At 45.2% G+C, this 13748-nt stretch overlaps 1 protein-coding gene across 1 annotated transcript in view; it reads right to left on the bottom strand.

Moving 5' to 3' along the window:
- The window catches only part of BICDL1 (BICD family like cargo adaptor 1), a 50699-nt gene extending 36999 nt beyond the window's left edge, over positions 1–13700 (bottom strand). The window contains exons 1-3 of the mRNA XM_009287542.1: positions 13568–13700; positions 10252–10322; positions 8946–9161 (exon numbers count right to left, since the gene is read on the bottom strand). Of these exons, the coding sequence (XP_009285817.1) occupies positions 8946–9161; positions 10252–10322; positions 13568–13700 (420 nt within the window). The remainder of the gene's footprint in view (positions 1–8945; positions 9162–10251; positions 10323–13567) is intronic.
- Positions 13701–13748: the final 48 nt, after the last annotated feature.

Genomic DNA, 13748 nt, shown 5'->3' with positions numbered 1-13748 from the left:
GCGGGGGGAAAGCTGGCTGGGGGGGCCGCTGCTCGGGGACTGGCTGGGTATTGGTTGGCAGGTCGTGAGCAATTGCATTGTGCATCACTTGCTTTGTATTTTATTATTATTATTATTACTATTATTATTAGGATTTTATTTCAATTATTAAACTGTTTTTATCTCAACCCATGAGTTTTCTCACTTTTACTCTTCCGATTCTCTCCCCCATCCCACCGGAGGGGGGGAGTGAGCGAGCAGCTGTGTGGTGCTCAGTTGCCGACTGAGGTTAAACCATGACAGCAACCTTTTACCTCAGTCACTCTGTCATGCAAGTCACTTGATTTATGTCCTAATCTGTCAGTTGTTTCCTGTTGTACTCTCACCTCTAGACAGCTTCCTGTTCCTATCTATGGTGGCATTTCCCACCCCCATGAGTTGTACTGCCAAGCATAAGCTAGCTCTGTAGTGCATTGCAGCATCCATCAGAAGTCAGCAAGAGAGTCTTGCTGATCCTATATCTGTGCTCAAAATAAACTGGGTTTTGCTAAATGCCATTCTAAAGAAAATGTTGATTAAGATCTAGGCAGTTTTGCAAGGGGCCTCATGATTTCATGGGTAATCAGAGCACCTAATACAGCTGGCAAAAAAACCCTCAGTGTAGAAAAGACGTCCCTCCTGAGCTATTGTCTACTAAATTGCATTTAGAAAAAGCAATCCTACTTAAAAAAAAAAAAAAAGGAATTTAGAGAGTTTCATTATAAGGTGTGCAAACTTTACAACCCAGAATGGCTCTTTAAAGATCAAATGCTTTTAATTGGGTTTTTCTTATGCAGATATTTGCAAAGCCTTCAATCATGTTTAGCTCTGGTTCTAGCTAGTAATGCAGTGGCTGGATGCAAACACCTTCTGTGTCCTACTTTCTAGAATCTCCTGGAGGAAGTGTTTACAGCAAGTGTGAATAAGCAGAAATATTTTGAAAAAATCTCTTCTGCCCACGTGTCCCTACTTCTGAGCTACTGCATAATAAAACAATTCCTATAAACATAAAGACTTGGACCCAAACAGAATAGCCACCTGAAATTTTTAGTGCAGTGCAAGAGGGGAGGAAGGACTCATACAGATTTTTCTCCTCACCCTAGAACAAGTTCACCTTCAGTTTCATGTTGGATTCCTGCTTTCATATGTTCATGGCTTAGTTGTGCTGCTAATGTCTCAAGGCAGAAGCCTTGCAGAAACTCCTGAAATCTATTCCTGAACCACTTGCTAGAGGTGAAACTGGGGCTGCGAGCTGGGCTCAGCTGAAGTGCAGAGAAGAGCCGTGTATGGCTGACTACCAGGTGCTTAACACTTATGTATATTTGTCCTAGATAGTGCTCCAGACACTTGTTCCACGCTGGTGTGCTGCCCAAGGTGTGGGGGACAGGAGGTCTGGGCTCTGGGGATGTCTCATGGGGCCAGTCTCTGCTGTTCCATCCAGGCACCACAAGCCTCTGAGGATGAAAGATGAGCCATACGCAGCATGGAGGTTAAGTGGCTCGGGCAGATAATTTCTGTTGCGCTGTGCTCCCTGAGCTGGACTCACAGCGGGAGATGCATTGTGTCAAGTCCTGGTGGAGTCACCTTTGGGTGGGTTGATTGACCTGCTCACAAGGAGTTCTTTTTATCAAGAAAATAAAATGTTTACCTTTCCCCCAGCAGGCTCAAAAGCTCATTGTGGGTGGTGTGGACAGCAGGCTGCCTTGGGCTGGGAGATCTCCAGGGTGATTTTTGGGGAAAAGTTTCTGTGAACAGGGGTGGAGGAAATGAGGGGGGGGGACGGGAATGAAGTGGCAGATGCTGGGAACACATCCTGGCAGCGAGCTGAGCCCATGGGGGTGGCAGACGGGCCTCTGCCACCCGCCTGCCTGCCTCGGACGTCACAAGTGCGTCTCCCTGCATGTCCGCTGACTGTCATGGCATTACAAGCAGAGAAATCACACCCGGTTGCCACAGCAACGTCACTAGCTGGGACCGTGGTGTGCTGTCACCTAGCAACCAGCAAGGGGTCCCCAGGGATGGTGGGGTACCTGCTCTACTGCCCCGGGGGAGGATGAGGGTCCCACCCAGCCCCTGGGACCGATGGATGCTATCCTTTTTCCCATGAGCAGGGATTTGTGTAGTTCCACTGCCTTAATAGTAACATAATTTTTTTTCTTACCTTAATAGTAATTTTTTAGCCCTTTCCCTAGGGAGGGCTTTGCACTGTGGTTCAGTAGCAGTATGTGCCCCTGTTTTATTCTGTGTACAGCTTTCTGCCCATTCCCTCAGTGCTCACCAGTACTTAAACCAAAGGATATAGGGGTAAAAATCTTGCATGAAATGGGTGGGTGCAAAATCTTTGGGCAAACTCTGTAGGGGTGCCACTCCCCATCTTCGCTAAAATTACTTCTTTGGTGTTTGCTGCATTTATGCCTTGGTGTCCGGATGACCCTGTTCCTGCTGGCTCCTGAAGCTCTGGATGCCCTAAAATGGGGTTAATGGGTGCTGCAAGCTTGGCCAGACTCTCAGCAGAGAGAGGGTTGAGCCTTTCTTCCTGCCTGTCTCCCTTCCCCCAGATGGATGGTGGGTGAGTGCCACTCAGCAGTGACCTCAAGATGTTTCTTCATTACCTTCTAGGGCACTGAATCATTTCATTGAAGGACTTTACATGCGAGAACACGCAGCTGCAGTCACGTCCTATATTTACAGCTTTAGCATAGAAAGCCTCAGCACTCCAGTCCTGATGTGGCATGAAGCTGAATTATTAACAAGTGCTCTCTGCTAGGGGAGAAGTAGCTGGTGAGAAGGAGCCTTTCCTGCATGTACACTAATCAGCATTCACTGGGTGATCGGGGATCTGGTTACATAGTGCTGGGATCTGCTGATGCTCTAGAAGGGCAGGGAGCTGGAGGGTGCTTGATGTGGTTAATGGGAGATTTGCTGACTTCAGTGTTTGGCTCTGTCTTGTGCTGGTATCTGCTTTCCTCTCGCCCCACCACGTATAACATAAGTGTGCCTTATGCCAGGCACAAAGCAATGCTGGAAGGGCTGTCTGCCTACCCCAAGGAGTGAGCAGCCCTACCTAAGCTGCCATTAAATGCAGGTACTTCAGCCCCTTCAACAGGAAGGGATGCTGCCTTTTCTCATGCAACCTGCCTGCCCCACCATTGAATTTAGACTGCTCAGAGGTGATGTGGATCAAGACTTGCTATGCAGGACTCCATGTGCTATTGAGTAGCTCAGTATGGAGTTCCTTACAGTAAGCTACTCCTTACTGAATAGGTCCAGTAAACAGTTTGAGCCACAGCAAAAACTAGAGACTTTTAATGAAAAAGAATTCAGTGTAGTGACTGATCTGCACCTTGAAATGTGGGGCTAGTCAAAGCAACTCTTGCTGAGCCTAGGTCCACTCAGGATCCTCTTCTGTTTAAAAATAACCCCCCTGAAGCAGTACTTAAATTCAGCCTGACTTACTTGCCTCTGTGCTAAGCATGGAGTTTCCCAATATACCCTGCTGGGCTATTGGAGATGGCTTAATAAACAAGAAACATAAGGAGGCTTGTATTAAGCATCTGTACAGATAAAATAAGGAATTAAAGACAAGCTAGCTCACAGTGTAATGGCTACAGAGCTCTGGCATGGCAAAAGCAATGAATCTTGCCCAGCACACTTTTTCCAGTAACTTTTTTCAATGATTAATCTGGTTTTCTTAAAACCGACATTGTTCCTATGCTGATAGACCCAACAAATAACCATTCAGAAAAAGCTCTTCAAATCAATAATTGTCAACAGAGCTGCCTCTCTTGTAACTATGTTGTTGACCACAAAAGGATGTATTTAAAGTAAAAGTGATTTGGAAAGGCAAATATAATATGGTTGGCTTGTTCTTGAATAAAAATATTTCTCTCAAATCAAAGCCAGGCAGTGCCTGCCAGTTCTCTGAAGCTATGCTGCATGTTACAGCGCAAAGTTAGAAACAAAACTCCTTCGATTGAAATATTACTGAAAGGAAGGTTTTGTGGCTAGCAAATAAAACCTCCTTTGGAGACTTGTGGGCTGGCTGATCGTTTTCTTGCTGTACCAGAGGGACTGACTGAAACACCTCATTCTTGGTAGCAGTACATTGGCACTAGTTGCTGAGCGAATATAAGAACTTGGTGATTGAGGGCCCCTGTGAGGGATGCCGCAGCAGCCAAGCGCTCCTCTCTAAACACAAAGAGCTATTTCAGCAGTGCAAGATGACATGCTTCTTCCTGCCACTGAAAACAGATTTTTCATTGCAAAAACTACCTGAGCTTGACATTGTGAAATTACTTCCTTATGCTCTATGTACCATAAAAGAAGCCCAGCTGAACTGGGAAGGATGCATCCTCGCCCAGGCTACATGCAGCAAACAGCTACAGGAGCCCAGAGCTTGGTAGCAGGAAATGTGTGGGAAAGCCATCTGGTGAAGCCACTTAGAAACAGTGTGAAAGTCTTTTTTCATTCACTCCCTGACAAAGTAGTAATGTGTTGCCTCGTTATAGGAAGAGGGCTGCTTGTTGTTGTTATTTGCATTAGTAGCTCCTAGAAGCCCAAAGGTGGGGACAGGACTCTTGCTGTGTTAGGTGCTGTGGGCACATGTAAGAGGAGACCTTTCCCTATACCCGTTCCCCCCAAATTTTATAACTTAAAAGGACAGAAAGCATAGGATTTTTTTTTTCCAAATGGGGAACTGAAACAGATGGGAGAGACTGAAGGAGCTGGAAACAGAACACGTAATAATTCCCAAGCCTCGACTTTCTCAGCAAAACTGTACTTTGACTCCTGTACTTGAGCATTTATGGTGAGTGGTACGTACCTTGGCATACTGCTCATAATGTGCTCTGCAGTTTCCCTAGGTAAAATTGGCATTTAGCTTGGTGTGGACGCACTGCTGAGAGTTACTACATGCTTTGCTGTGCTGAGGCAGGGGGAGGGAAATCAAATCAACATGCAGAAGGGGTTTTAATCATCACTTAGCAAATTAAAAAAATAAGGTTACTGTGGAAATCTTAAACTTGATTTTTGGCATCTGAATCATGTCTTTCACTATGAGCTCCCAGTCCAGCCCACCTAATTTCCCCATGGTTTAATACTGCTATAACCCTGGGCAGTATCTCCATTCTGCTAAAAGCAGAGAACCACACAAAAGGCTGTATTTCAAGAGGAGGCAAAGCTCCTTATAGCCTACTTACTATTATTAGATATCTAAAGTTCTCCTATATCATCTCATCTGAAGACCTCAAATCATTTTATGGACCTTATTTTAGCCTCTTGGTGACTCTGAGGCAAGACAGTTATCCCCATTTTTAGAGACTGGAACTTTAAGTCTGTTCCACTCCATCCCCATCCTTGAGTTTTCCTTATCAGTCTTTGCCAGAATTGAGGATGGATTTTTTTCAGTCCCATGCTTTAATTGCAAGACAGAGCTTTCCAGGTCCCTTTGCTATCCTTGTGTGGGAGTGCGGGACTGCGTGCTTGGTTGGTTAGCATTTGTGCTAGGTTTAAACTAGAAAAAAGTATGTGCTTGGGTTGGCCTTTCATCTCTGGGGAAGGCAGGGTTAAAAAAATGCCCTAAAGCTTAATTAGTTGGTGGAAGAATATCACAGCAGCAGGACTGAGGAGGGGTAGGATGAAGGAGATGGTGGATGCTGCCCTGCTTTGAGGTAAAAGGGGCTGAAGCCCAGGGACCCCGGAAGGAGCAAGCAGGACCACGTGGGCTGGTCACTCGTGAGGCTGAGACTGTCATTTGACATATACAGCCTAGTGCCAAGGGAACACTTTCCCCAGGAGAGAGATGCTCAAGTATTGGAAATTGGGCCATGAGGCGTTAATCGCTAAAAACTGTAGAAATTCAAATTTAAAGAGCTAGTACCTACTAGTGTAGAATGACTTGTACCAGAGAGGAACCTTTCTTTCTGCCTTGTGAGTGAAGTCCTCTAGTAGGGTATACAGTGTCGGATGGGGCAGAGTTGAGGCTCTGAATAAGGCTTTCATTGCCGTATCACAGACTTCTCATAACCCTCTCCTCCCAAACAACCTACTGTGACAAAAAATGCAGGTGCAAAATGCAGAACCGGGAACACAAGGAGGATACCAGCAATGCCTCAAAGTTCACAGAAGCTGTAACAGCCCTTCTTTGTAGGGTTTTTCCTCTCCCGGTGCTCAGTTTGTGATCCCCAGCAAGACTCCTGCCTATGGCAATACAGCTGTAGGCAAGCATATCCATGCAGCTGTATTTGTCCTTTTCATTTATTGAAAGCCGAAGTAGTAACAGCAGCCAGAACCATGTGGGTGCAGGGTTTAAGCACTACCACTGCCTCAAGGATTACATGCATAACCTCTTCAGAATAAGAGACCAGATAAATAAGGCTGCAATTGCACTATGGAGTAGCAAGTGTGGAATACTAAGCACCCAGTAATCAAATGCTAATATAATGCTGAGATTTTAAAAAGCCTCAACCAAAGCCCTGAGTGAATGACAACAGACCAGTTCCAACTCTGTTTCAATTTGCCCAGATTCTCATGACTCTAGGAAGACTGTTTACACCCTTGCTATATCCATTGCTATATTTGAGTTACTAGCAAGTTTTGGCCAGGTGACAAACTCAATGAGCACTGAATTGTGCCTCGGCAAGCGTAAGCTGTCTCTATCAGTCTGCCTCATCTGTGTTGGAGAACAACAGTCCTCATCTCCAAGCTGGGAGCAGGACTGGGCTGGAGCAGCGAGGGCAGCACCAAGACTCAACTTTTTCCCAGGATGTGGCAGTTCTGAAGTGGGTGGATGAAGACTATTTCTGGCAGTAATAGGGAGTTAAGGGAACAAAACCTATGCTTGGACATTGCATGCTGGTAGACCTAATTTGGTGGTTCCTTTGCCACAAGGCTTAGCTGAGCAGCTCTCTGAGCATCTGGGCTGTGAGAGGCTCCTGTAGCACAAGTGTCATGTGAGGATAATCCCATGCGGTTTAAAGCCCAAAGCAAGCTGTCTGGTTTTCCTCTCCTGTCTTCTAGACTGGTCTTTCAGTTTGTGCTTATGCTGGGACCAGAACAAATCTTACATTTCCCAGCCAATGATGGAAATCGTGCACACACAGAAAATCACTGAGGGTCACCAAATCTGATGGGAGCCAAGTTCTTAGCCCTGGACAAGAAGCCTGACACGACACAGGAGCTCTGCAAGGGCTTGGGTGGAATCTCTCATCCATGTTGTATGTGAAATATGCTTTGCCCAGAGAAGAGGTGAAAGATCTTCACTAGTTCCTCTGCTACCTTGGCAAATATTGCTTTAAAAACATGGATAAACTTAGCAGTGTTCCTGAGTTAAGGAAGTTAGGGGGTCTGTGGTTTTTTTTTTTTAAAGCCAGTTAAAAAACAAATCCACAGACTAAGTGGCTTTTTTTAGTACTTGACAAGAAAATCTATAGCAGAATGAGGAATTATCTCCTCAAGTGCTGGTACAGAGTGTTATACCCAGGACTTGCTCTTCTCACCTCCAGAGGCACAGGAAAACTGCATACCCATATCGAGTGAAGACAAATTAAGAGACCTGTACACTTGGCCCATTTCATAGTCTTCTGGTCGTAGTGTTGTGATCGAGGCTTCGACCCTCCATTAGGCAATCCCTGCGTCAGCCCCACAGACTCACCTCTGGCAGTGTAGTCTGAAATGTGCTCTTACAACATTAGATGGGCCTCTTCAGCATGAGTCTGTGGTGTGTGTTTTTGTTCTATGCTATTTTGGGGATAAGGAACTGGTGAGAAGAAAATGCTTTCATCTGCTGGAGTAACTGTGTTCTCAAGCATTAAAATTATGGTTTGTACTAACTGTCCAGTGGGTAGAAAAAAAGCAAGGTTCTTAATTCTAGAAGACAGGTTAAATTCTGGGGGAGGAGGCAGAAACTGTTAAGTCTCTTGCTGTCAGAAAGAAACCCATGCTGGAAGTATTCAGTCAATTAGGCTGATTTGTAGCAGCCTCACTATAAATCCTCTTTCGTTCAGAGGCAAGTTAAGCTCTTTGCTGAAACATGCCATTCCAAGGAATTTCAGTAGGTTCTCACACACCTAACCATGGCAAAGTTATCTGCAGGAACACACCATCTTAGAATGACATGGTATGTTCAATTCTACAACATTATAGCCAATGTATGTCAAAAAAGGGAGGCCAGCAAAAAGCCTTTCACCTCACTGTCACAGATTAGCCTTTTTCTTGTGTGCTACATTTGTTCAGCCTATTTGTAAATTAGAAACAGATTTTCTGAATCAGTTTTAGATACAAAAACAGTTGAGAGAGACATCTATGCAGTAAATGACTGCTCAACCCAGAAACATAACTGTTTTGCCAATGAAACGCAGCACTCCTTAAAGGTGTAAAATTCAGTTTAAAGGCAGCATGTTTTATAGGGATACCCGTGTAATCTGATCATGCAGAACCAAAGTTATCTGCAGGAACACACCATCTTAGAATGACATGGTATGTTCAATTCTACAACATTATAGCCAATGTATGTCAAAAAAGGGAGGCCAGCAAAAAGCCTTTCACCTCACTGTCACAGATTAGCCTTTTTCTTGTGTGCTACATTTGTTCAGCCTATTTGTAAATTAGAAACAGATTTTCTGAATCAGTTTTAGATACAAAAACAGTTGAGAGAGACATCTATGCAGTAAATGACTGCTCAACCCAGAAACATAACTGTTTTGCCAATGAAACGCAGCACTCCTTAAAGGTGTAAAATTCAGTTTAAAGGCAGCATGTTTTATAGGGATACCCGTGTAATCTGATCAGATGCAGAACCATTTTTTTTTTTCCTTAAAGAGGAAGCTTTCCTGCTCGTTTGCCTGAATGGTGGTTTATAGCAGAGCTGCAAGCCTTTCCCATGACCAAGGCGGCTGGGTGCCTGCCCTCACTGTGCTGCGGTGACTCACCCTGCTGAGCTGGTCCAGGAGTCTTTGGTTCTGTTCGGAGAGTTCCTGGACGGCCCGTGTCTTCTCGCGGTCGGCTTCACGCAGGTGAACCTGCTGCCTCTCCAGCTCATCCTGCAGCTGCTTCACGTCGCTTTCCAGTTCAGACACCCTTCCTTCCCATTCTCCTTCTCTGTTCTCAAATCGCCTCCTTAGTTCATGTTTCTCTTGTTCTAGGTGCTAGATAACAGGGGGGAGAAGAGGTTAGGAAGGGAGGGAAAAAGCGAACACTGCCTCCTTTTCCTCCTCTATGCTTAGGGCTGAAACCTTTTGTGCAGGAAAGAGGATGGTACTAGAGCATGACAATACCATGGAGGTGGCAATCCCATGTCAGCACAGGTCACGTGGCACTAAACTTGCTTTCCATTTCCAGCAATTGGCCTGTCCTTGGGCTCTGGAGATCAGCACATTGAATTTTTACTGAAACAACTGCCAAAAGAGTAAAGCAGGCTGCATGTCAATAGGCAGAATATATAGGTCAGGCAGGCCAATTGATTTGGCAGAGCCTAGCTTAACTCCAAAGCAATATTTCAGTAGGCAGTGGCATAATTCTTTTAAAAATTGCCTTTATAGTCAAAACTACACAAACTGTATCCTTACTGCTGATGAGGAATCTAGATGAGGCATCTTTCTTGTCATATGGGTCTTATGAACAACAGTTCAATCATCTATCCATTTGCTCCTTCTATTCCTGACCTAATTAGTTGTCTGGTAGTTTGATAGTGCACAGTAACTCTATTGTTTGATGCAGTCTGCTCTGGAATGGCAATGGATGCAATGAGGTAGTTTCTATAGGCATTATGTACATGCATGTTCTGGGTTGCAGGTTTTTTAGAAACCACTCTCAGTTCTGGAGACTCTGCTCTGCTTAGGACTGGCTGGAAAACAAGGGACAGCACGAATCTGGTGGAACTTTCACGTGTTTTACAGGCTCAGTTAAATGAGGGCTTGACTGAAACAGAGCTGCAAATCAGGTCAAAACAGATTTATGTTGTGCCCATTTGAAAGAATCCCAGCTCTGAAACTCTGAGCTTGAATTTCCCCTGGTGACCGAAGCCATGCGCATACTTGCAGAACAGTCACAGACCGGAGACGTGGGCATGTCCCAAGATTAGCAGGGAAACCTGAAGAGCAGGGGCCCTCTCCTTGTTGGTTGTCTTCTGTCCCCCCGAATAACCTGCTGCTACTCTCTATCGGATTCACCAGCCTTCTAGGAGTGTGTCTTAGCAAAGAACAGAAACCCACTGGGCCCAGCACTGGCAGCACTCACCCATTTTTCCCATGGTATCATCCCCCAGTGAGCAATCCCCATGGCACTTATGATAGGAGGGGAAAATAAACCTGCCAGGAGGAAAAGAAAATTGCACTGCATTTATGTGAAGTGGCTTTTTATTGCTTGTTAGAAACACAGGCTGTGAGGTGGCTGTTTCCCCTGGGTGCCTACTGCTGATGACACACAGCCTCCCTTGCAGGGTCTCTGCCACCTTCCCGAGCAGGTCTGAATGTCAAAGCTCTCCACTTCTCCAGCAGCCCTCTGGCCTGAGTTATCACTAATTTTCCACCTCTTGCTCTGCAGAAGATGCCATGTTTTCTCTTTCTTGACCTTATCTCCAAATCCTTTCCTGTGCTCCTTCCAGCGCAGTGTAGCAGCACCCTGCTTGTGCCCTTCCCAATCTTCCTGCAAATTCAGGACTTTCTGGAAAACCCTCAAATGTGAGGAAAGGCTGGTTAAAAGCACTGGCCCAAAGCAAAAGTATTTTCCTGTGTTTCAGTCACTAAAAGAGTGAGCACCCCTTGCAAATGAGAGACCTAAGTAGCATTATAATTATTTTTAATGCAATAGGTAGGCATGAGATCCCAGCACCAGGCCCATGACAACCATTGCAAAGAAATCCTGTTTGTAGCCTAAGTGTGGCTGGAGCAGCCACAATTTCACTTTCAGCAGCACACTGAAAATGCTGTCTTTTATAGCTCTGTCTCCTTCACTGCTAGGCAACGTTTAGAAAGATCCAGGGCCTTCTCTAAATGGAAGATGAAACTTCAGCCTGCTGAGGAGCAGCACTGCAGCTGAAGTTCCCCAGACGTACTCAAATGTGATTTAGAAGCCACCAATAAGCCTTGTCAATCATTTAAAAACCACTTTAGTCCTTTACTGCAAAAGAAAATCCACACTACATACAGCTCCAAACAGCCATCACACAGGTTGGAGTCAGAGGGAGGCGAAGAATATCAAGTTTATTCTGTTGTGATGGAGAAACCAGAACCAGTGGGGTGCAGAGAGGCTGTTGCAAAGAGGGAGGATAAACCAGACTGGACATGCTGCCTGACTCCTCCTGCCTCTTCCTCTCTCAGCAGCTGTCTCCCCTCACCTGCCCGCACCCCAGCACCTGCATGGCTGCAGATCTGGATAGGTGTTTTTTTCATGTAGAGATGACAGGGCAAACTGCTGTCCTCAGTAGGGGAGTTTCTTGTTTTCTGAGTGTCTCTCCATCCACCAGCTGCTCACTGATTTTTACACAGAACTGCTTTCTAGAAGACGTTTTCTTCTGAAAACAGCTTCTCTTCAACTTAACTGAGATGGGCTGGTCCTCATTTAAAGAGGTGAGAGCAAGGGGGAGTTTCCCAGCTGATAAAGAAGGTTCATACTGTATGTAAAATGCTTGGACATGGCAAGCTTCTCTGTGTCAGAGAAACAGAGGTATTAGCTATTTTAATCCCTTGCAGAGGATAAAACTGACTAGGACCACATATCAGAATTTATTACAGGACTTAAATCCCATGATTAGAAATGAATTTGAATTCAGGCTGTGAAGTCAAAGAGTTGCCAGAGTAGGTGTATGGCAGGAATGCTGCACTTCAGTAATGAACCCACAAAACTAGAACATATTTAGTCTTGGGGCAAAGCACCAGAGGAGCAGGCCAGCATATTGGCTGTTGGGAAATGGAGAGGCTTCAGTGAGCTCTTGTAACCAACTTTGAACTGTTAACTGGGAGAAAATCTCTCCTCCTAAATGCTACTTAAACATCACTATATCAGGCGCAATTGTTACCAAGGATCTCATCTGAGACTTTGCTTCTGGTCATCGTCAGAAAGTTCTCAGCATAGGCAAGGAGGTAACAGATGTGGGTCCTTCCTCCCTGCTCCTCTGAAATTGAAAAGCTTACTGTGAAATTTTGTTCACTTCAGTGGCAACAGGAGGAGGCCAACATTTAATCTGCAGAGGCTAGGATTACCAGGCTTGTGTTGTAGAAGATTAATGTTCAGGTTTGATTTTTTTTGTGTGAAGTAGCACCATCTTAGATCTGCCAAACCCAGCGGAAAAAATCTGGCCCTTAAGTAGATAACACTAATTCCTATCAGATGGGTAGTCTGAAAAGCAGGAATCTGTTACTCAACTGGAAAGTTAGAGCGATAGTAATGGGATGAAAAGATGTAAACAATTGGCTGCGTTTACCATCCCTTCATTCACCTTCTGAATGGGCCTGTAAGAGCAGAGGTAAACATTTGGGGGATGTTATTTAAAGTACTATAAAGTCATAGTTTTTCCCCTCTCCTTTTCATCTTTACATTTTGCAAACAGCGAGTGGTATTTGAGACTCCCGAACTCCCTAACAGGCAGCTCTGCGAGTACCTAAACTTGTGCATTTTTCCTTTAACGGTAGGAAAGGTTCTACTCCAACTCATCAGGAAAACCACGTCAGCACAACGCCACATACGTCTGTTCTTGCTTAAAGATCAACCTGAAAATATTCACTCTGGCAAATTTTAATGCTCTAAGAAATTTTAATCTGACAAATAGTGCCACTAAACAACAATCTGAGCAAATGTCACCTTCACTATTGTTTCTATCAGAAAAGTAAATGCAGAGAGATTTCCCTGCAAAGAGGAAGGAATCAGCTAGGGTAAAGTGCTAAGTTTAATAATAGAGAGGAATTTTGTCAGGAGAACAAAGGCCATACAGTAATTTCACAAATCCCCTTGAACTTGAGAGATATAAGTCTGTGAGGAAGGAACACAGGAATACGCAGGACTGTGCAGAAAGAACTGGTCTAGGGCTGTGACTTGAAATTTGAGTGTTAATCCAGCACTGTTCAAACTCTCTCCAGAAATGTGAGAAAGGCTTTTTCTCAGTCTTCTAAGCAGTATTACTTGCTGGGAGAATTAAAATTTCAAGAGTATCTCTGAGAAAAAGAGTGGGGGTAATAGTGGCTCTCTTACATAGTTGTGCAAGAGAGTTGTTCCAAAAGAAGCTGCCTGCACAAGTCTTTTTCTTTGTAATAGCTCTATTTCATCCTTAAAAATCAATAAACAGCTGAATCCACCGAGTTCCTGGCAAACGGCTCTCTCCAGATACCTGTAGGTATTTTTCAGAGCAACCAGCTAACAGAGACGTATCATTAGGGCTTATCTCCTGCCATGCCTAATGCCTTAGCCGCAACACCTTAAGCATAGGGGTTACATATGCTCTGTAGCTCAGTACCTGCTGTATAAATTTAACTTCCGAGGCATTTCTGTGATGAGCCAAGCACAGCGCACGTCTCCTCCCCCAGGTGGTACCCGGGTCCTGGGGCAAAACAGCACCCACAGGAACCTCTCGAAGCAAGGTGCTGCGGCCCATCCCCAGGCCGATACGCCAGCTCGCAGCTGGGGAGGGGGAAGAACAGCAGATTTGCCTCCCGCAGGCCTAAGAGGGTTTTCTTAGACCCTTTCTTCCCCATCGTGGCCACAGGGAGTTCCGTGGCTGCCCGGCAGGGCCCGTGCCTGCC

This window comes from Aptenodytes forsteri, unplaced genomic scaffold, assembly GCF_000699145.1.
Source record: "Aptenodytes forsteri isolate BGI_AS27 unplaced genomic scaffold, ASM69914v1 Scaffold297, whole genome shotgun sequence".
Taxonomy (NCBI): Eukaryota; Metazoa; Chordata; class Aves; order Sphenisciformes; family Spheniscidae; genus Aptenodytes; species Aptenodytes forsteri.
Note: the sequence above shows the minus strand (reverse complement) of the source record. Positions and strands in the feature narration are given on the sequence as shown.